Below are 23,699 nucleotides of genomic sequence, written 5' to 3' on the forward strand. Positions count from 1 at the left end.
TTGAAAACACATGCTCCCACGCTATGCACAATGAAAACTAACCGCAATAGATAATTTGCCGAATAGCATTAACGCTTGATGATGCATAGAAATATTACACTGACTGTAACCACTGAAATTATAAACTTACGAAATAATTCTTCTTTTTTGGTTATGTTCATAACCATATTTGGTATGAACATGTAAAATGAATCAAAATGATCACAGACATGCCTAGTACTGGTCACTGTCATTGGCTTTGTTAAATAAGGGTTGGATTTGTGAGAAAAACTGCAGCCTTAGCATGGAAATTATAGTGTTTTTCAAGCACAGAAATGGCTTTTGATATCAGACTGGCTGCAGAAGCTGATTTAAGGGGAAAGAAAGAGAGATGTAGGGCAAGAGATGTAGACAAGAGACAGGTAACATATAGTGAGAGGTTAGAGAGAGAAATGAAAGGGGAGAGAGAGGAGGAAGAGAGGGGAAGGGAGAAGGAAGAGGGGAGAGAGAGGAGGAAGAGGGAGATTGAGGAGGAAGAGCGGGCAAGAGAGGCATAGAGAGAGAAAGGGTGGGATATGGAAACACAACATGAGGAAAAAAGTCTGGGATGGGGAGAGATGAAGTGATTACACAGAAATAGGAGAGGAGGGTACAAAAGATTGGGAAAATGAGTGATAGAGAGACAGATGAAAAAGCAAGTGAGATAAGAGTGAGGAGAGAGACAGAGAGAGATAGAGACAGGCAGACAGACAGAGAGACAGAGATGAGTAAGCCCAGTGTACTCGGTGCAATGACAGGGATGTACGTGCCCGGGTGTACGTGGCACAAACATGGGTCGCATTTCAGCCATTTGGTCCATCAATGACCCCTTCTCGAGGTAAATGGGTCTTTGAAAAAATTCTCAAAATTTCTGTAGCCAAAATGTTCAAAATTAACCAACCATTTTCTGCAAATCAGTGAAAAATCTGTACAAAATTTGTTTTTTAATTTGACAGAAAATTTGATTAAATTGGAAAACTGGTATAGCGATGGGTCCACTTATAGGCACCTTCCTACTCACACCAAACTTGAGTGCCCTCCCCCAGGGACAAAGTGACAAAAAGAGAGAGAAAGAATGAACATGAGCTAAAAGAGAAGGGACTTCTCATTGCATCATGCATGTTTGAACTCGCCTAAATACCCGTATCTTTTCTCCGTCTTGCGCACGTAATGTGTACACAGCTATAAATACCCATGTGGATACGTGAGACAGTCAACACCCGTATACCCGACAAAAAATACTTACTATGTCATATTATTGAACCTTGATAGCAACATTTGTCTGCTTTGCTTTCTAGAGTCTCATACATTTTTGTGACCATCTACAAATACATCGTGTATATTATATTGTACAAAATTAATTTTGGATAAGGCAAGTGGGATGGCAGGAGATAAATATTTTTTGCCATGTAACTAAAAAACTGTAGTGTTCTTCTTAATATTAAAACATTAATTTTATAGGAAAGGAAGCCAATAATTGCATTGTGAGCAACTGTACACGCTACTGTCGCTACGCACTGTAAGACTTCAGGTTAGGTGAGGTGAGGAGATTATGTGATACCCAAAATAAAAAGACTTTTTTCACATCCATCTGCCTTCCAGGCCATAAGGTAGGACTCTGAGTGTTTGAGGTCATGTTGTGAGTAAATATGAACAGACTACTGCATACTCAGCATTTCAATCTCCTGGAAACATACTGAAGAACATTAATTAAGGTCATGTTCAAAGTCATCTTGAACATACTATAGAGTATAATTTTCACCCTGCCCTTGTCCACTAATACAGCACTCAACCATACATAATAGAAACACTTGATGTGTTTGATTTCACATTTCTATTTTAAAATAAACAAAAGAGTCTGGTGACATAGAAATACGATGGTGAACAATATTGTCATAATGTAGGTTGGATTGCATTGAAACGTGACGAAATGCAGCTTCAGAGACTCAGTAATATGCTTGATTGACAGTATGTGACTGTGAGTGCATAATATGACATGGTATTGATTTGAGCAAACAGGCATGTCTTTATCAATACTAGCAATGAATGTTTACTCATGAACTTGAAGTGTGGCTTGATCAAGGAGAAGGTAATAATATGTCACACTAAATCAATTTTAATTTTTACAAATTTATCATTTGTGATGCGATCAAGCAAAATCAGTCGGAACTCGGAAATATTGATTTTGAGATATAGCCGAATAAAGGAAATATTTCCCTTTGTTTCCTCTTGTTTTAGAAACTCTTTAATTGCTCATATTTTTGGAACTGGTTGTTCAATTTCAATGGGGTTTTCTGCAAAATCCAGCTTTGTAAATGTGTTTTACTATCCTGTAAGAAACTGAAAATTTATTATTGCCGAGTTCCGACTGATTTTGCTTGATCGCATCACATTTAAAGGTGTGAGGCATTCAGAGGCCGTAGTACCAAAATAATCTGATTCCCAAGTATTGAGTGAAATTGCACAAAGCGGTTCTGATATTCGAAGCAATACTGCATTTCACAGCATGTAGAACAGTATGGGAGGCAACCACAATCACCAATGGATTATAAGAAAAAAACAATACAAGCTTAGGATACTAAAATCACCATTTTGATAGGATAAAGTGTGGCGAGATGAGGCTTTCGAACTGGTCACACCCCTTAAATATTCTTGCTCATTTAATTATGACATCACAATGAAAGTGATATACATGAGAGGCCAATTTGTGAACGGTATCAAGCATAAATTTTACCAAAGCAGTGTTTCCAACACAAATTTTACTAAGGATTTTGATTTAAAAAACACTTCTCATTTCAGTCTTGATTTACATCTGGCCTAGCAAATAGAACCATAATTTATTTTGACACATGCGATAAAATAATGACACATGCATAAGCTTACTTTTCAGCCCAAAATTATCTGCATCCTGTTGCTGGTTCAACAATATTGTCAAAATCATGGCACTAATGAAATGTCTATGCATGTACAGGCTACTAAAAGCTAAAAATTTTTAAATACTACATGTATATAGGGCTTTTTACATGTTGATAATAAATCACTCTTCTATATCTGCAACCACTTATAACCCTATGGCATGCTTCAAAGTTTACAGCAGGATATGGATTTACCTCCACAGCAGTGGCTTATCTCTAAATTTGTAGAAAGCTTTCAATGATGACCAAAAATGAGGTGGGTGGGTGAAGGGATGGACATGCAACAAAACTGATGATTATCATTGATGATAAGCAAAAACAGAGGGTTGAGCGATCGCTTTTATAAATGTTGTATTTCCAGCCTGCTAAATAGTAATAGTGAAGCTCCTGTGGCCCCTATTGCTCACCAGCATCATCCCACAATCCCACCATCATTGATATTGATGCACAGATCAGACCTTTATACACTTGGTAATTAGGATAATAGCAAAGTTAGATGTTCAAAGCAAAATAATTTGTTTTACCCATAATAATATCAGACACATACAAAAAAGGGCCTCAGTGGTTATAAATACAAGCAGATGAATAGGAAAAACAAACACGCAATCATCCATTACTTGTTCATGTTAACATTCTCTTGTGCAAATAGGTAAAGTAATAATTATTGTACCTCCCTCATCATTTTGCAGAGTTAAACAAACTTGTTCAAACATATATGTTTTATGTTATCCAGTTAGATAAAGATCTTCAGAACCTAGAAGAAGCAAAATAGGAGGAGAGGGGGAAGAAAGGAAGATAAGAAAGGAGGAGAAGGAGGAAGAAGAAGAAGAAGAGGAGGAGGAGGAGGAGGGGAGGAAGAAGAGAAGAGAGGAGGAGAAGGAGGAAGAAGAAGAAGAAGAGGAGGAGGAGGGGAGGAAGAAGAGGATGTGCTTCTTTCCTCTTCTTTATGTTGGATACTGCATTTATTAACATGTATTGATATGTACAGCATACAGTGCAGAATTCATTTTAGGGCTCTTTTTGAAATTCCCTTACACAGGAAGGTGTGTGCCATCCTGCAGCTTTCCTGTGCTAGCCTTCTTTTGTTAAATCCTGTGTGATTATAACACTGCAATTGGCCACTTCACTGACTTAAATTAGGAGCGCGCTTTCCTGACCGAGCTTTCCTAAGGTGCACGCTTAGCGAGGGGAATCCTGCCTTCTTTCTGTGTGAAAACGTGGTAGGGTATTTCAATATGAGCCCTTAGTGTGATGGCACTAGAATGTTTCAAGCCTCTTCTTTACTGTATAGCAGGTAATTTCCACAAGGTTTTTATTTTCAGTGAAATTTCAAACCTCACAAAAATATATTTTGACCCATAGCTTTTAATATGCAGCTGTTTGAAACTGTGAATAAAGGAAACCGCAATATAGTATTCAGGGTGCTCAGTAAAAATCATGAAATTTATATACAGCTTATAATATGTATTGCAGGAATACATAATTGCATGAATAAATATAATATGTATTACATGATATTTCTGCTTAAATATCCTGCAATACATAAAATAATGTATTGCAGCATATTTAAGCGGTATAACATATAAATTCTTCAGACTATAAAAAGTAGACTGCTTATTAAAGCACAGTTTTCTAGCATGCTAAGTGGGTATATATTCTGTCTAGCTTGAGCAGTGTTACAATGTTCAGCAAGATATTATCAATTGATGTTTTAAACACTGACCAATTGAAAATGGTGAAAATATTTCGCCATAAACCATTTTGTGGGCATTATTCTCCATGCATGCAGCACTACATAATACAGGCAGACAGCTCACTCCATGATTAGATAAATGCCTCATTGCCATAACGCTATTATTTCTAGCTTTAGCGCTGAGCAATGTACAAACACATTGATGTTTAGTGAGCACTCATAATTGTATTATGTTCAGTACTGACAGAACATTTTTTCATTGTTTTTAATGTTTAGAGTTGTATTGTTTTGCAGGCACTACACTCTGTGGTTTCAGATCTAGAGAAGAACACCAGTCCCTTGCTCAGATTGATGTGAGCGCTCTGTTAATTAGCTCAATAACAGCCTTGCCTCAAAAATTAAAAAATTGCATGTTTTGGACCCATTTTCTCTCAAATTGGAAAAATTTGACTTTCATTGCTAGTTAGAACTAAGGGATTATGTTTTATTTGGCAAAAATTTTTTTTTTTAAATTCCAAAAATTGCTGTGTTTTTCTGGAATTGGTAAAGCTCACTGCTCATTGCTGAATTGTGGAACTTGTATACTAATTTTTGCAGCATATTGGGAGTCTAATAATACATTTTGCTCTCACAAACCCTTCTTTCTTTCCTCTAGCTTTGTGTCTTTGTGTCTGTCTCTCTATCTCTATCTCTCTTATCTTTTCCAGATCTGTGCTCCCTGTGTCCGAAATCAATACTTTGAACAGCATTATTTAAATGAATAGAATATTTATGTTCATTAGCTAACACTGTTGGGTTATGCTAGCTACTAACTTATCTCATTACCCACACATGCTACTTGGTAACTCGCGTTATTCTATCCCTTTCCTATGTTTCCCTGCAGGAATATGCGAGCTATTCATTCCACAGTGTGCTATGTGTATGCTGACTGCCATGTTGTTATACAGAGAAATGTGGCCAACATTTGAACTTCCTGAAGACAACATGATGGCACGTCTTTGGAACATAACTAATATGTTGGAAGGAATAGCAAATGGTTGAAATCTGTACTTTGTGCACATGTTGTATTGTCACTGAAACAGAGTTATGGTCAAAAAGCAGAGATTGTTTAATTATTTGCAGGAATTGTTAAATTATTTTGTATATTTTTAAACATTTCTTGCAACATGAAAATGTTACATGTAGTACAAGTATCTCCATAGACTAAACCATATTTCGATGATCTATGATATCCAGGCCCCTTTACAGGATTTATTTACCAATGACCATGTGTGCATTGTAGCCTTCAATATTTTTATTTTTTTCCTGTAAACTCACACAAAATGCTCAATATTTCCACACATTCATAAATTTTGTGAAAATCAAAAACAAAAGCTCACCAATCATCATGGTGCAAAAATTGCATGTTCCCGCTACTAGATCCACGTAATCTTATCTTTAATAGTCAAACAATTTATCTATTATTTACTGTACACCATACTGATAATATTCCACCTATCAGTGCTGGTGCCAAATATCACACCAGACCCAGCCTCACGAGTGCCTTCATTTTAATTGCAAATTTTCTCATTTTCTCCCCAAAGTTGTGAAGAGCGTTGGCGCAGAGAAACCCAAGGGGCTCCCATTACACTTGTAAAGCACTGGAGTGTACTCAAACAAAGGTCATGCAGTCATGTTAAGTTTTTATTTCATTTTCAATTTAATGCCATTTCCATTTTTTCCCATTCTCAAGTACTAAGGCAATAAGGAAAAGAAAAGTGCAATACGACTTCCTTCCGCATTTATGTACTTCAACTTCATGTTTACCAATATACAGTTTGCAAAAGTGTTTTGACATGCGGTTTGGAGATCAAATTTGTTACTCCTTAGATAGCTCCTGAATGGTATTGGATTTGTGTAAAATATAACATCTTCAATTTAACCTCGCATATCCGGCCATGATGGGACCAAGCAAGCAACAGCCGGATAAATGAGAAGATTGCACATACATGTATGTCCAGGCATGGTATTGAATGCTCCTTTGGCAATGCTATAAATATGTATCAATTACCGTAACCACTCGGGTATAAGCCCACCTTCGGCTATAAGCCCACCCCCTGTTTTTCAAACCATTCGGGGAACAAGGGTGCACTCGGGTATAAGCCCAGTAGTCATTTTGGCTTAGTTCTTAAATCATATCAATGCTTTTTTTTTCTCATTTAAGAACAAATATTTAAAAAATATCAGTTCAAAATTAACATTCCATACTTAAAATTGTTTTTAAATTGACAAAGATGATAGAAATTACTGATACATTGGGCATATATACAAACGGGGAAGATTTTTCTTATTTTTAAATTCAACTACTAGCCCCTCCCCGGTTATAAGCCCACCCCATTTTTGAAGTGAAATTGCCCATCTAGGGGGATGGGCTTATACCCGAGTGGTTACGGTAAATAAAATAGTAAACATGCAATTCAAAATGATATGTCTAATGTTGCTTTAAATGTACACCTTTCATGCGTATGCTTTAATAACTGCATACTAGCATTCTAGCATGTTGCAATAACCCTAACGGCTATAAAATCTTCACAGCACAAAGCCAGTGCACAAGCATGCATCCCATGTGATGCAATCACTCAAAAGCCATCACCCAGCGGAACACCCATCGCTGCAAGCCTTGATCTAGTGTTTGCCACACAAGGGGTCCCATGTGATGCAATCATGCAATCACTCAAAAGCCATCACCCAGCGGAACACCCATCGCTGCAAGCCTTGATCTAGTGTTTGCCACACAAGGGGTCCCATGTGATGCAACAGGCCCACAAAATCCACGGGACCGCGGGACCGGCGGTCCCAGAAAGAAATTAACAGCTGCAGAAAATTTTTAAGCCAATAAAAAATTTAAAAAATGAAAAAAAAAAAAAAAAAAAAAAAAATCGCAAAAATTGTAAGTTTCAAACTCTCAAACTCAACTTCAAGATTTATTATTTATTGTTTTCCACCTTATTATAATTATATGCCTCTTTGTCCATTTTCCCCTTCCCGTTCCCTATCTCCATGTTCAATTTCAGTCATTATTATCCATAAAATAAACTCAGTGCGTGTGGCGTCGTCAGCGACTCGGTGCTCATTAAAATTCTGCAAGGACAACGTTAGTCTTTTGTACAGTCTTTGTGAGCCTACTTACCCACGTGCTCCAAGTACCGGATTGACACAATACGATGCATGCGGAAGAGACCAGTATTAAATGACAGACACCCAACACGCTATTTTTAGACATAATTATCTTGCTTAATTTAATTATTGTTTGGTATGAGTTTCAGTATGAAAATGGTATTCCCAGCATCAAGAAATATTTCTCATTTTGTTTCTGCCTTAGTATCAACTTTTAAGTCCTTTTTGAAAAAAAAAGGGTTTTATTGTCAAGCTATTTTACAAACGAGGCAATGCTGACTCGTGAAGCGAAAGCAAACGTAAACACAGCCGGAAGGGATGCTGTCAGTGCACAATCAAACTTGCCCCATTGCCACTGCAGGATTTTGCAATAGAAGCTACCGGGAACCAAATTACATGGACCGGCAATGGCGCCACTGCACGACCCCAATTGAAACCAGCCAGTCCACCTAATTAATTATTCATGAGCCCAGCACATGACCAGATTCGGCAGCCATCGGAAAAAGCCGAGGTGGATTTATGAATGAAAACAAGCTTTTATGAAGATCCGGAAAGTACCGATTGATGATTTTCGGAAAATTAAAGATGGCGGGCTGTCACTACAGTTTTCAGAATGGGAAAACATGCTACCGAGCGGAAGTTATAGCTGTTTGAAAAATGACTTTTTACCAGCATGAAAACACACAAAATTTGTGAGTGTCATAGAAGCTTAAATTTCATCCTTTCGTAACTTGATTTAAAAATTTGTTATGGTAAAGAAGGAATTAGTTTAGCGTAAATGGAAGTTTGTTTCATGCAGTCATGCTCTTGTTTACATTGCTCGGTTGTGCATTTCCTTGTTCGCAAGCAATATTCATGATGGTTTTTCTCATGAAATTCGACCAAAAAGGTACCCATTTAAAGGTGCAACATTACATATTTTCACACAATTTTTATCAATAGCAGGTCATTTTATGCTGTATGTGTTAATGTGTTGAAATTTAAAGTCCTAAACATTTCCAAAAATGGTCCACAACTAGGCCCAGATCGCACCAGAGAGCATCAAAATACCTTTGGCTTCCAGGGCCCTAAATGGGCCCTGGACCCCAGTCATGGGGACTTCCTCTGGCTTTCGTGATGTCTTGCTCAGCACATATTTGACAGAAAAAATTTCCCATTACAATTTAAGGTCCCAGAAAGAGTCAACATTTTTTGGGGCCCTGTGATGCAATCATGCAATCACTCAAAAGCTATCACCCAGCGGAACACCCATCGCTGCAAGCCTTGATCTAGTGTTTGCCACACAAGGGGTCCCATGTGATGCAATCATGCAATCACTCAAAAGCCATCACCCAGCGGAACACCCATCGCTGCAAGCCTTGATCAAGTGTTTGCCACACAAGGGGTCCCATGTGATGCAATCATGCAATCACTCAAAAGCCATCACCCAGCGGAACACCCATCGCTGCAAGCCTTGATCGAGCGTTTGCCACACAAGGGGTCCCATGTGATGCAATCATGCAATCACTCAAAAGCTATCACCCAGCGGAACACCCATCGCTGCAAGCCTTGATCTAGTGTTTGCCACACAGGGGTCCCATGTGATGCAATCATGCAATCACTCAAAAGCTATCACCCAGCGGAACACCCATCGCTGCAAGCCTTGATCTAGTGTTTGCCACACAAGGGGTCCCATGTGATGCAATCATGCAATCACTCAAAAGCCATCACCCAGCGGAACACCCATCGCTGCAAGCCTTGATCGAGTGTTTGCCACACAAGGGGTCCCATGTGATGCAATCATGCAATCACTCAAAAGCCATCACCCAGCGGAACACCCATCGCTGCAAGCCTTGATCGAGTGTTTGCCACACAAGGGGTCCCATGTGATGCAATCATGCAATCACTCAAAAGCCATCACCCAGCGGAACACCCATCGCTGCAAGCCTTGATCTAGTGTTTGCCACACAAGGGGTCCCATGTGATGCAATCATGCAATCACTCAAAAGCTATCACCCAGCGGAACACCCATCGCTGCAAGCCTTGATCTAGTGTTTGCCACACAAGGGGTCCCATGTGATGCAATCATGCAATCACTCAAAAGCCATCACCCAGCGGAACACCCATCGCTGCAAGCCTTGATCTAGTGTTTGCCACACAAGGGGTCCCATGTGATGCAATCATGCAATCACTCAAAAGCTATCACCCAGCGGAACACCCATCGCTGCAAGCCTTGATCTAGTGTTTGCCACACAAGGGGTCCCATGTGATGCAATCATGCAATCACTCAAAAGCCATCACCCAGCGGAACACCCATCGCTGCAAGCCTTGATCTAGTGTTTGCCACACAAGGGGTCCCATGTGATGCAATCATGCAATCACTCAAAAGCTATCACCCAGCGGAACACCCATCGCTGCAAGCCTTGATCTAGTGTTTGCCACACAAGGGGTCCCATGTGATGCAATCATGCAATCACTCAAAAGCCATCACCCAGCGGAACACCCATCGCTGCAAGCCTTGATCGAGTGTTTGCCACACAAGGGGTCCCATGTGATGCAATCATGCAATCACTCAAAAGCCATCACCCAGCGGAACACCCATCGCTGCAAGCCTTGATCGAGTGTTTGCCACACAAGGGGTCCCATGTGATGCAATCATGCAATCACTCAAAAGCCATCACCCAGCGGAACACCCATCGCTGCAAGCCTTGATCTAGCGTTTGGCATACAAGGGGTCTCAGGTTCAAATCCAGATGGAAACAAACAACTTCTTTGTTCATCTTCTTTCCTTATTCCTTCCTACTTTCCTTTCCTTTTGCCAAAAACATGGTGGGCGTTAGGGGTTTAAATGAATGCAAGAAACATGTGAAAAACAAAATTGCACAAATGCCTTTATACAGAGTACCTCGTTTTGGTAACATGATGATGCATCCATGCAAAGGGTCTATACACGTAGTTAAATGTTTTGTGTGTATTTGCAACAAATGCCATGTTTCTACGTTTTTCCTCGATGTGGCAAAAATGTGAAACAAGCTCATTGAAAATTCATACAGCAGATTACCAAAACTGATGCTGCAGAAATGTTTCACAAATACATAGTTTTGTGTCATGGCATGTTTGTTAGTGTTCCAAGTGTTAAGAACTATTTCTGGGATTTATTAAATATTACAAATTATTTTGTTAGATCTGACTTTGCTTTGATAACTACCGTAATATTAAACATGTCTTATCTGCCATGAGAAAACAGCCATTATCATCAGTTATCAGTGTGATTAGAGTCTAGGTATACAGTTACATAGATATTGGTGTTTGCAAAACATGCCACAGGGTCAGCGCTGCAACGATAAATGTTCCTGTCATATATGACTGAGTACAAAATTTTTATGTACGCAGAGGAGTATTTCAAACTTAACAAAATCGGATGATTTTTACTTTTAAAATCATATTTAGCAGTAGGTACCGTATCACAGCATTTACACTTTTAAATTACAATTTTGTTCATTGTTTGAACTTTTAAGTTTTATATTGAATTTTGCCATCTTTCTTAGTGTTTCGTTTCCATAAATAGGCTTTTAAATATGCAAATTTTACTTTAGCCCTTTCCCCACCAACATACTATACCCTGGGTACCCCACTCTACTGAAATGGAACAAGGCAGCACCTTGGGTAGGCACCCCTACCCAAACCACCCCTATCTATGTTAGGGGTGCTATACCATAACATATGATGTCAACAATAGACTTGTGTCCATGTACATGTATCATTGAGCTTCAATCAATAACAGGATTGGAAATTAGTTGCTGGCTTGGAAATACATTTTATTTGTTTGTCTGCATTGCTATTATTAATGTAAGTCATTGCACAATAATTCTACAATTGCCCCATCGGGCAGGGTGTCAGATGTTAGCTTCCCAAACAGTATTTTTAATTGCCCTGGGCAATCGGACAGGCGATATATTGAAGCCTGGTATTTTAATCACTTTCAGTTTCATAAAGTCCGATTCTTACTCCACATCGCAGCGTGATGCGATGCTTTTTTATTTAGAACATCGCAGCATCGTGCAATGAAATTAAAATGTACAATTTAATTTCATCGCGCGATGCTGCGATGTTTTAAAAGCATGTGGGGTCTGCATTTCCTTTTATGGTCATTCTGTCGACCTTGATTTTCCAGCTGCCAATCACAAGCGTGCACGGCTTCGATATCGCAGCACGGTGCTATAAAGTTGAACAAAATCCAACTCCATCGCAGACCAAAATTTCCATCGCGCGATGAGAATTTTCACCGCTGAGCTCGTAAAAACCTGGCTCAAATTACAGTTTTTATAGCATCGCAGTGCGCTGCGATGTGGAGTAAGAACCGGACTTAACAAGTGTCAGATTAAATTAAATATGCTTCATCATTCAAAAATTTACCAGGATCCAGAAAACACATGTATCTTTGTTTAAAAACTTATTTACAATTATTGCACATCACTTTTTCCAAACATACAAGTGTAAGCAAGCCTACTTATAATTCACAAGCATAAATTGATTGGAGTCAAATAGCAAACATATCCAACCAACACAAAGGTATCATTTACCAAATTCTATAAAATAACTTGAACACAAACCGCAAGTTATACAGCGCCCAAGCCAAGCTTAAAACACAGATAGGGTTGCCATGATAATGGACCAAAGGTGTAGTAAACACCATGTATATTATGCAAGCACCTCTTGGTGCTCAGGCGACAAAAAAAATAACCCTGTTCTACGGGCGGACGGACCTTTCAAATAGGGTCAATTGGTTAGGCGTTTTTGTGGGGGTTTTTGTGGATGATAAAATGTACCTAAAATATCAGTAAAACTGGAAAATCTGAATAAAATCTTTAAATATTTTGCAAGTTACACATTGTCTAAAAATGTTCAGCCAATTAATCAATTGTGACTAAAAAATGACTTATTTTTACATGATTTTAGCGAAATTTCAGAAACGTAAATTCTGGGTCAGTCGGCCCCGTAGGGTTTTTTTTCATCGCCTCTTGGAGCCCAATAGACTCAGCTTTGGTAGAGTCCCTCGGACAAGTTTAGAACTGTCAAGCTTTCATCAGGAGTAACTCTGACTTCTCCAAGACAAAGTACCTAAGAATGAGACATGTAGACAAGGGGCAGACTTCAGTAAACGTCTCTTTTCAGAGCCATCAGTAGGCAAGGCGGACGAAAGCTTTTCAGTTCTAAACTTGCCCGACGGCAAACCCGCGAAAAATCCACTAATTAATTGCTAACTCAGGCGGTGAAATGAGCAAAATAAGTGAAAATTGCCATAGAAAACTCTTGCATTTTTGCTAACGTAGCTATCTTTTTTTCAAGGGGTGGCCTGCCGTTTGACAGCCCAATTGTGTGGGTAAAACACCCTGTGGCAGGCAAGCAACACTGAGGTAGAATTGGCTTGCATGTCTGTAAATATTGACCCTAGGCCAAGTCTATTTGCTATACTGCTTGCATACTAGTGATAAATGGCTCATAATGCAACACAAACTAGATCCATTGTGCTGATTGCCAGGTCTACAAAACAAATTATTTTCATAAGCTTAAAAAATGGCATATTTCGGAATAATATATTGTGCACCTATAAATTTGTGAAATGAGCTTTGGCCAGATTAATGTTCAAAACAAAAGCTTCCTGAAGGTATGTGCAGTGGAAACTTTTATCAAATTGTAAAGATGAATGTATGTAATTACATGAATGTAGGATTTTTGTCCATTAATTTTGATGAACCAAACATCCTGAATGTATGTCTGATCAAAATACTTTAAAAGAAATTATTTTTACAATCTAGCTGGTCCACAGATACATTGTTTGTAGTTGTAGCTCATAATTTTTTTCTCCCAATATGAAATCAAAATAAAGCATAGGACATGATCTCACTTGTGGCTTTGTGTCCTACACATTTGTTATGATTGTATGTGATGCCTCAATAACAATTAATAAGGTCCTTTCATTCAGTGAATATTTTTCATGTAACATTGTCACACCAATATTTCTGCTTGATGTTGATTTTATTTTTAATCCACAACTTTTAAATTGTCACACAATATTAAGGGCTGGGGTATGAACGTTTGGGCAGTATTTATTTTGGGACATTAGAGCACATCGGACATATCGAATTGCATTCTGAATACGAAGAATGTCATTCTGATATCAAATAATTTTGATTTTTTGAAATTCGCAATTTAATACACATTTTATGGCAAATCATTAAAATTGATATTTTGATATTTAACAGTACTGGTAAACTTTATAAATCTGATGATTTATATTTAAAGTGTATTTGTAGGTGGGATGAAAAGCCGACGATGAATTGAAAATTTTGACCTTTCGTATTGAATATATATGGATTTTTTTTCCAAAAACACCAAAAAAAAATAGGTCTTTTTGGGAAATAAATCCATATCTTCAATATGAAAGGTCAAAATTTTCAATTGACCGTCGGCTTTTCCTTCCAGCTACATACACTTTAAGAATATATCATTAGATTTATATAATTTACTTCGAGGACTGTTATATATCAAAAATTTGAAAAATATCCAATTTTTATAATTTGTCATAAAATTTGTATTATATTGTGATTTTCAAAAAATGAAAATTATTTGATATCAGAAAGACATGCTTCGTATTCAGAATGCAATTCGATAGGTCTGAGGTGTTCTCATGTCCCACAAAAAATACTGTCGAAACGCAATAAACGCTCATTCTAGATCCCTTAAGATAATGACCTACCATATTTGTTCTATTAAACGCCCAGGGTGCTTTACAAAGTTATTTTGGGTTTGTCTTTTATTGTTTACATTTTTTGCAAATAGCACCAAGTACAAATTTTATGTGCAGATGGGTATCTGATACATGTGTAGTTGAATCCTGCACTTCCACATGATCAGATGATGGAGGAACGTATAGTAAAAGTTGCTGGGTAGGCGCTTATAAGGGCATGGGTGGTTAGAGGAACGACTACGGCACGTTTAATGTTTAGAATTAGATGCTCTTTAAATTGTGAAAATTAACTGAACATGAAATTGTCCACATTTCTGTTGAGAGCAACCAACTGCCTACAGTTGTAATCATGTAATTGTAAATTGGTGACAACAATATAATTACCGTACTGACGCGAGTATAGTCCCACCTTCGAGTAAAGTCCCACCCCAAACTTTCGAAAAATTTGGAATTAAAAAAAAAAAAAAAAAAATTTAATTTTTTTTTAAAGTTATTATTTTTCGGCTTTGAGTGTCCCAGGACCTAGACCTAAATGCTAGGATCATTCATGGTTGACCTAAAAAAAAAAAAAAAAAAAAAAAAAAAAAATTCAAGATGTTTTGTATTTTTAATATGAAAATTGATAATTTGTATTCATGTCATACTCTATTAATGATTTCAAAATGCATTGAATTTGAATGCATTTTAAAATCATTAATAGAGTATGACATGAATACAAATTATCAATTTTCATATTAAAATACAAAACATCTTGAATTTTTTTTTATTTTTTTTTAGGTCAACCATGAATGATCCTAGCATTTAGGTCTAGGTCCTGGGACACTCCAAAGTCCGAAAAAAATTAAGAACTTAAAAATAAAAATAAATGATTTTTTTTTTTTTTTTTAAATCAGTATAGTCCCAGCCCCAATTTTGAAAAATGTTCACCCAAAAACGGGGTGGGACTATACTCGCGTCAGTACGGTACTGCAATTTGCACTGTGTATGATCAATTTAACTACATAACTGTGTGTATAAATTACCGGTACCATACATGTCAGCTTGTCATGTCAAGAGTGACTGGTAACCAAGTCACACGGTGTAAATAAAATTTTCCAATTGAATTTAAAAATGGATTAACATTCAATAACTACTCTTTATTCCAGAAAAATACAGCAACTAATTTTTTGCATTAAAAATATTTATCCTGTTTTGTCAAATAGCAGCTATTAATCATAATCCTTTACAGTGTAGTTTACTGAAAAATGTTGGAGGACAGATATAAAAGTTGCTGGGTAGGCGCTTATAAGGGCATGGGTGGTTAGAGGAACGACTACGGCACGTTTAATGTTTAGAATTAGATGCTCTTTAAATTGTGAAAATTAACTGAACATGAAATTGTCCACATTTCTGTTGAGAGCAACCAACTGCCTACAGTTGTAATCATGTAATTGTAAATTGGTGACAACAATATAATTACCGTACTGACGCCCAGAGTATAGTCCCACCTTCGAGTAAAGTCCCACCCCCAAACTTTCGAAAAATTTGAATTAAAAAAAAAAAAAAAAAAATTTAATTTTTTTTTAAAGTTATTATTTTTCGGCTTTGGAGTGTCCCAGGACCTAGACCTAAATGCTAGGATCATTCATGGTTGACCTAAAAAAAAAAAAAAAAAAAAAAAAAAATTCAAGATGTTTTGTATTTTTAATATAAAAATTATAATTTGTATTCATGTCATATTCTATTAATGATTTCAAAATGCATTGAATTTGAATGCATTTTAAAATCATTAATAGAGTATGACATGAATACAAATTATCAATTTTCATATTAAAAATACAAAACATCTTGAATTTTTTATTTTTTTTTTTTTAGGTCAACCATGAATGATCCTAGCATTTAGGTCTAGGTCCTGGGACACTCCAAAGCCAAAAAATTAAGAACTTAAAAATAAAAATAAATGATTTTTTTTTTTTTTTTAAATCGAGTATAGTCCCAGCCCCAATTTTGAAAAATGTTCACCCAAAAGCGGGGTGGGACTATACTCAAGCAGTCACGGTACTGCAATTTGCACTGTGTATGATCAATTTAACTACATAACTGTGTGTATAAATTACCGGTACCATACATGTCAGCTTGTCATGTCAAGAGTGACTGGTAACCAAGTCACACGGTGTAAATAAAATTTTCCAATTGAATTTAAAAATGGATTAACATTCAATAACTACTCTTTATTCCAGAAAAATACAGCAACTAATTTTTTGCATTAAAATATTTATCCTGTTTTGTCAAATAGCAGCTATTAATCATAATCCTTTACAGTGTAGTTTACTGAAAAATGTTGGAGGACAGATATAAGCAGATATGGCATTTGACTATGATGTGTAAGGCCCGGCAAAAAACGTGATCTCGCTTTTCACGCCGTGATTCTCGCTATTATATTAACCAATTATCTCGCTTTTTAAAAAAGTTTCAAAGCAGTGCACTTACTATAAAAATGTTGCTTTATGCCATATAAAAGTTCGCCAAATTCCATTAAAATGCAGTTCCAACTTCGCCAAAGTGCAGAATTCAACAGCATTGCAAGCACAAGGTCAAGTGAAAAAGCCATACTTTACTCAATGAAAACTGACATTTCATTTCAAATGAGTTCAAGTTTAGGCCAAATATCATTATATTTATTGAATTACTGGAATATTTTGACTATAAAACATAATTCAAGGTCAAATTCTTGTCACTTTTTTCATCGACACCGGCGGCAGGTTTGTTATTTACATCTAAACATTGTTCTGAACTATAGAGGGCAGCACATTTTTGGATTTTTTTTTTTTTTTTTTTTTTTTCGCATTTTCGGGCGTTTTGCAATCTTCTTCTTTTTCGGGAAAATCTCGCTTTTCTCGCTTTTCAGAATTATGGATCTCGTTTTTTACTTCAAAAAATTGTGTTTTTTGCCGGGGCCTAATGATGTGAGAGGTTGCAGGTATCAACCCTGGGGGTGGTTAGTACACTCTCATGAAAAAATTGAGTTAGCTTCAAATCAACTTGGACAAGGAACTTAATAAGCACTGTGAATTGTCTCGTTGTACCCCGTACGAAACTCGGGAGCTGATCCTGGTTGCAATGGTTATTTCTGGAATGTTTAGGCTGTGCTCTCTTGAGGCTGTAAGGTCCCAGTGTTGTTGTTAAATGGTTTGTGAAATGACGTGGGGCCGTAGTGGTCAGCGACAACCTGTAAAGTGTGCTAAGGCTTGCGGAGCAATGTCTAGGCATTGTACATTTAAGTGTGCATAGCGCACTACAAATCAGGGTGCTTTACTTCTAGTGAGTGGATTAAATAAACGAGATGGGATACATACACTTGAATTGTTAAGCTATACTGTACCTTCCCATAATCTACCTTCCCTGATTATATCTGATCAAGCTGCAAACCAATAGGTCATCCCTCTTCCTTCAAGGTATAGCTACTTGTTATCAAATGAAAGGAAGGCTGACAACATTGTCTCTAATGTATCTATAGACTGGTTGGCAGGCTGCGACTCATTCAGGCTCATACGTGTACTGTAAGAATGCTCGCATCATAATGCTAAATTTGTTGACTAGTCTTTCTTTGCTTTTAAATTGTTTGTTTTCAGTGAACAAAACAGAAGTTTTATTATAAATGTATTCATAGTTTTCTTTGAACATGGAATTTAAAATTAACAATATTACTTTTAGTATCACATCAGATTTAAACATACAACCTTCACGGACTGAACACAAATCGTGTAATTTGGCAATCACTCTCAAAAGATTGTACGTTCACGAATTTTGTGGACCCGTGTTAACTGATTTTTTAGTTCTTATTTTGATTTCATGATACCGTGGTATCTATAATTTATTATTTATGATGAAATACCTAATGAAAGTTTATCCATGTATTTTTGTGCATTCATGTACATCTACATGTAACAAAATGCTATGTTGGTGTGTTGATGTGGGACAACCTGTACTTGAATACAAATATCACAAACCCCCAAAGGAACACATTTCCTGCATATTACAGCCAATTTTTAAAGGTAAGTAATCTGGTAAAATGATTTCAAAAAGGCCAAGTAAAACAAATAATGTATAGGCCTATCGCCCTGCAGTGCCCTTACAGATTTTGGGAGATTTTCAAATATTTTTCTTATTTGCTCCCTTACTTTGTTTCCAAAATTGTTGTCATGAAAGACATGTTTTAAAGAAGTTCTTGGTTAATTTATAAACACATTGCAAACACTTTCTTCAAGCTAGAGGTAAGGCTTTGGGGAAATAAAAATATCAGGGGCCTCTCCATTTTTATGTGTTTACAAAGCCTTTGCAAATTTTGCAATTTAACACAGAAATGAATAGTAAATTTATAAAAAAATTAACAAAGAAACTACACAGGATAATTCGGCCGGGGTCCTAACAGCCTTAAGCGGGCCCTGGAAGCTCTCATCAGGGTTTAGATGCTCTCTCGTTAATTTTGGTGGATACATCAGAAATATAATTCAAGCTGATGATGTTATATATTGAGCGTTCAGTGCAACATTGCCTTACCTCCATAGGCCTCACTCCCCTAGATGTAATGTCATTCATAAGCAATATCCACAACACGGTTGTTTCGATGTATAGAATTGGCTTCATTATTTTTAAGTAAATGCAAACTATAGGTGGCGCTATTTATCATAAATCATATTTCTTAATTTGCAAGGGGTAGGTAATCAATACTGCCATTAAAACAGAGGGAATATGTGAACCAAGCAACAAAAAAATTTTTATAAAAATATTTCATCAAAAAATAAAAGAAACTATTTGTATTAATACACCTATCCGACTTACGCCATTACTGCGGTGTCCCGATGTAAAACTCGGTGTCCCGAGGTCGGGGTTCCATCCATTATTTATTGTGTGCTATACAGAATTGTACCGGGAATTGTACACAATAGTGATATTCAATACACAATCATGAGTATTGAATTACGAATTAAGACGCCCGCTGTGGTACATCTGTGTTGCCGTCAATAGAGGGCCAAATACAGTAAACGCTTCTCGGATTGGTGTATAGCTTGAAAGAGTAATTTCCATTAACTAAATAGCGCCACCAATCTTGTCATAAATAGATTCATTTTATATCCGAAAAAGCTTCAAAAAATGCTGTGAAAGTGAATAATGTTGTAAATAATGGGAAATTAAAGTTGAAAATGACTCAAAAGCATAGTCGTATATAAGCACATGTGATACCGCTTTTAGCTGTTTAAGCCTAAAATTGGGTTGTACATGTTTTATTTGAAAAACTAATAAATATTCACATCAAACACCTGTGTAACCAGGGGAACTAATGGAGATAAAGCAATGTTGTCCTGAGCCCTTATGTAATTATATGAAAATTGATTTCAAAACTCACCTCCGACATCATAAGTGACATCATCATCTGTCGTGTAAGCAATGATTTCGCCCTCACTATTCCTGCGAGTCCGAGACAGAACACTGCTGCTCATTTTGCGACTGGTCGTTGGTGTTGCCGGCGGTTCATCTTTTTCTGTGTCTGCAGAGCGACGTTTCCGTGAGGAGGAACCTTCCTCCCCATCTTTCTTCTCTCCCATGACACAATGTTCAGGTCAGAGGTCGGACTCTAGAGTTGTATTGATTAAATTGAGCTCCAAATTATACTGGTCTGAAAATTAAAAAAATATCACATATATTTTAATTAGCATCATCTGATCTGGGCTGTTCGCCTGCTGTCATACCAATAACAAATCTTTAAATAAAAACCACATATGCTGCCACTGAAACTAGTAATGGGACAAAATCACCATTTCCAGCACAGCAAATTACATAACATACATGCTCTCATTTGCCAACAGCAGTACTTGATTACAAGTCCAACCCAGCCCTTGAAATTCAATGTACACAAATATTGTTTCCTGTATGCTGTGCACATTTTATTTTTGTGAGCAAATTTTACAGCATTTTATTCTTTATAATTATTATAATAGGAAGCAGCACTATTTATTTATTTATTTTGAACTCAACTGATAATACAGGTTGGTACCAGCCCTCGAATTAACCCACGGCACCGGGGTATATTGCCGTGGGTGCCCACCCCCATTGCCGCAATGTCCTTTCCCGACGGCAGTCACTTGCCGTGCCCCTAAATGAAGTTGCTGTGGGTGCCCTAGCCGGCTAGCCTTGCCCTTCATTATAAAATAATTAACAAGTACTGGTTAAAACCCAAAAAAATTGTGGAAAATTAAATCGAAAATCTTGAACACGATCGCTATTTTGAGCATCGTAACCCAGCTATCAATCATAGTTTGTTGTCAATTAATATTCATTACCCCTACGTAAGCTTACATATTCAGCCAATCACATCGGCTTTTATACATTATTATTTATAATCTGGTTGCTAGAAATCTGACTTCATTTTCCCGATTGGTCAGAGAAATACCTTCAACGTACTATCGACCAATCAGAAACGCTGTTAGTAACTATTAGTATTAAAGCTTCCTGTGTCGTGAACAAAATCCAAGCGCTGGGCAAATCAATATTGATCTCTCGATTAGCAAACATTGACTTCCCATTGCAAACCGATGGCGATCCCCCTTCCGGTATCGTCTTATCTTGTACTGAGCCCATCTCTAGATATGTTTTGCACGAAATAGTTTTTATCCCGGCGAATTTGATCAATATTATTACCAAAGTTACAGCTGTTTCATTGCTGTTTCGAGTCAGTTTTGCAGCTCAGAACTAGGGATCGCAAAATTTAAGTAAATTAAACTGTTGATTTTAGATTGCTTTGTATTATTTAAGCAGGTTTTTTGAGCAAGCAGGTTAGTTTTAGTGTAAAGTTGAGAGTCGAATTTTACTTTGGTGTCGAATTCAGCTGACAGCAATGCATCTATTCGCTTTTGAAAAATTGCCTTGGTGCCCCTCTCAAATTTTCAACAGTTGCCTTGATGCCCTTTTGAAATATTACAAATTGCCGTGCTGCCTTGCCTTTTAAGTGAAAATCCAAGGCAATTATCAACTTGCCCTAAAAAAGTTGCCGTGCCCCTTCAGATCCTTAATTCGAGGGCTGACAGGTACGAAATGATCACTGAATGTATAGGTCTACAGGTAGAAATTTGTGACAGTGTCCGTGAATTCATTTGAGTCACACAAATTTAGAATTGTCAGGATTTTTATCTGCCTCCCACTGCAGGTCTCGTAGAAATAATAATACTGGCCCTCTATAATAACCAAAACAAAGGTCACATCTTTTTCACTGTATTAATAGTATACAACCATGATATGTCAGATTCCTTAGGGCTCAAACGTATTTGATGCAGGATGATGTCCTGGGCATTTTGACACCTTTATTATTGAAATTGGCCAAAAAATGAGAAGGTGCCGCCAAAAAAAAAAAGCTTGGGTGGTCTGAAAGTCAGGATTGGTCGGGCTGACGTCAAAAAGGGGAAATAAATAGGTATGCCAGGTGAATTCAAATTTGCCATCAAACTGCATTATTTTATCAAATTAAAGCCCTTGAGTAAAGAAAGCCAGCACTGAAAACCTTTTTGTCATAGCACTTTCCGTAGCAAAGTTACATCTAGTCAAAGATTGACTTTCATCAAAAAGATTCAGCTAGCTAAATTCCCCAAAAAAGCATTTCGGGACTGTTTCTAGATCTTAAGTCTCATGACGATAGCAGCTTTTTTTAATGGAACTGCTATCAAAATCCTTCTGAAATTCCATGTGCGAGTCTCTCATCACCAAAAAAAAAATCATATATTTGGGTCAAGTGAAGTATAGACAACATATTTATGTAGGTTTCCTTGAGCAAGCGGTTCTTTTAAATTTCAATGTAAATTTGTATTGCCGGTTTAGGCCATTTTGACAGACTAGCAAATGTGTTAACTGACGTTTCCCTCTCATACCTACAAGTATACCTAGTCACTGTTAGTGTTATTGGTTTTCCCTATAGCCGTGTACTCACTGCGTAGTCCCTAGCGTCCTAGTAAGTAGATTTTCTTGCAATATTTGGCCTATTTACCTTCAAATTTGATCCTTACATGTACTTTGATTCCAGAACAATATCCAGCGTAGTAAAAAATAAATTTTTGGCGTTTCTGATCGTCACGATGAAGCATTTTTCAGGACAAAAATGGGCCGGTTGCTCAGTTCTTCGTCTCATTTGTTTTTGTCGTAGGCAGCCAAGGCAGGTGGTAGGTTAGTCTTGGCCCAGACTGTATGTGTCTGTAGGAACTAGGAGCGTTAGGACCGACGCAAATTGGCTGTGCAAAGACTATCGTTGATGCTGACCAATGACGTATTTTCATGTAACATAATCAACCAGTCCTTCAACTGCTTTTAAATACGCACGGTCAGTGCTGTACGGTGCGACCATTTTAGGCGCATTGGCGACCAGATTTTTTCGAATGCGACTAAACCTTCAATCCCTGGCGCCAATGGCGACCAAGTGTTGAAGCTTTTAATCGCCAGCAAATGCAAAACATGTACATATAACATGGCATTAAATAGTGCGAATGTACGGCTTTGCATTATTATGACGTCTCGATGGGGACTTTCTAGAAAATTTATTTTTGGCCTACACTGTACATGCTGTGTACGGAGTATGTAGCGTTCAATGGGAATGTACATAGATTGAGTACAGCAGCTATGAACATTCAACACCCATGGCTGTGACAGGGAAGCCTGATAAAGTATTCTGTATGTATTGCGTGCAGTCAATAGGCCTATAGGATAGGTCAAAAGATTTAATCGTACTCAAGAATCAGATAGCATCAAAATCAAAAAGAACTTTGAATTTGATGGACCTTTTGGGGAACAAGGATTAAACAATTAAATCAGGGAATTCAACAGCAGTTGATATGAATCTAGGGGAACCTGGAAATGGAAATGGAAGTAAGCCGAAAAAACTCAAAATTGAGCGTAAAAACCATTGTGGCAGAAGGACTTCGAGTGGTTGGAAACTTGGAATATGATGAGTTGGCGCCTCAGTTTTTATACTTGGGAGCAAAATTTGGGCGCCTAAATTTATAAAGTTAGGAGCCATTGGCTCCTCAATCAGTTTTTGCACCGTACAGCACTGCGCACGGTCATCGGGTTGTGCTTGTTCTGCCATGATTATTGTTTTGAGATCGGGGCCTTGGGATTTCAGGCTATTTTCACGCGTGTCCTTGGAACCAAAACAACAGCGGGAATC

At 37.4% G+C, this 23,699-nt stretch overlaps 1 protein-coding gene across 1 annotated transcript in view; it reads right to left on the reverse strand.

Annotated features, from left to right (window-relative positions):
- The window catches only part of LOC140168408 (uncharacterized), a 64,305-nt gene that overhangs the window by 33,737 nt on the left and 6,869 nt on the right, over positions 1-23,699 (reverse strand). Inside the window, 1 exon segment of the mRNA XM_072191796.1 lies at positions 19,899-20,168. Within this exon segment, the coding sequence (XP_072047897.1) occupies positions 19,899-20,097 (199 nt within the window). The 5' untranslated portion in view covers positions 20,098-20,168.

This window comes from Amphiura filiformis, chromosome 13 (genome assembly GCF_039555335.1).
Source record: "Amphiura filiformis chromosome 13, Afil_fr2py, whole genome shotgun sequence".
NCBI classification, from domain to species: domain Eukaryota; kingdom Metazoa; phylum Echinodermata; class Ophiuroidea; order Amphilepidida; family Amphiuridae; genus Amphiura; species Amphiura filiformis.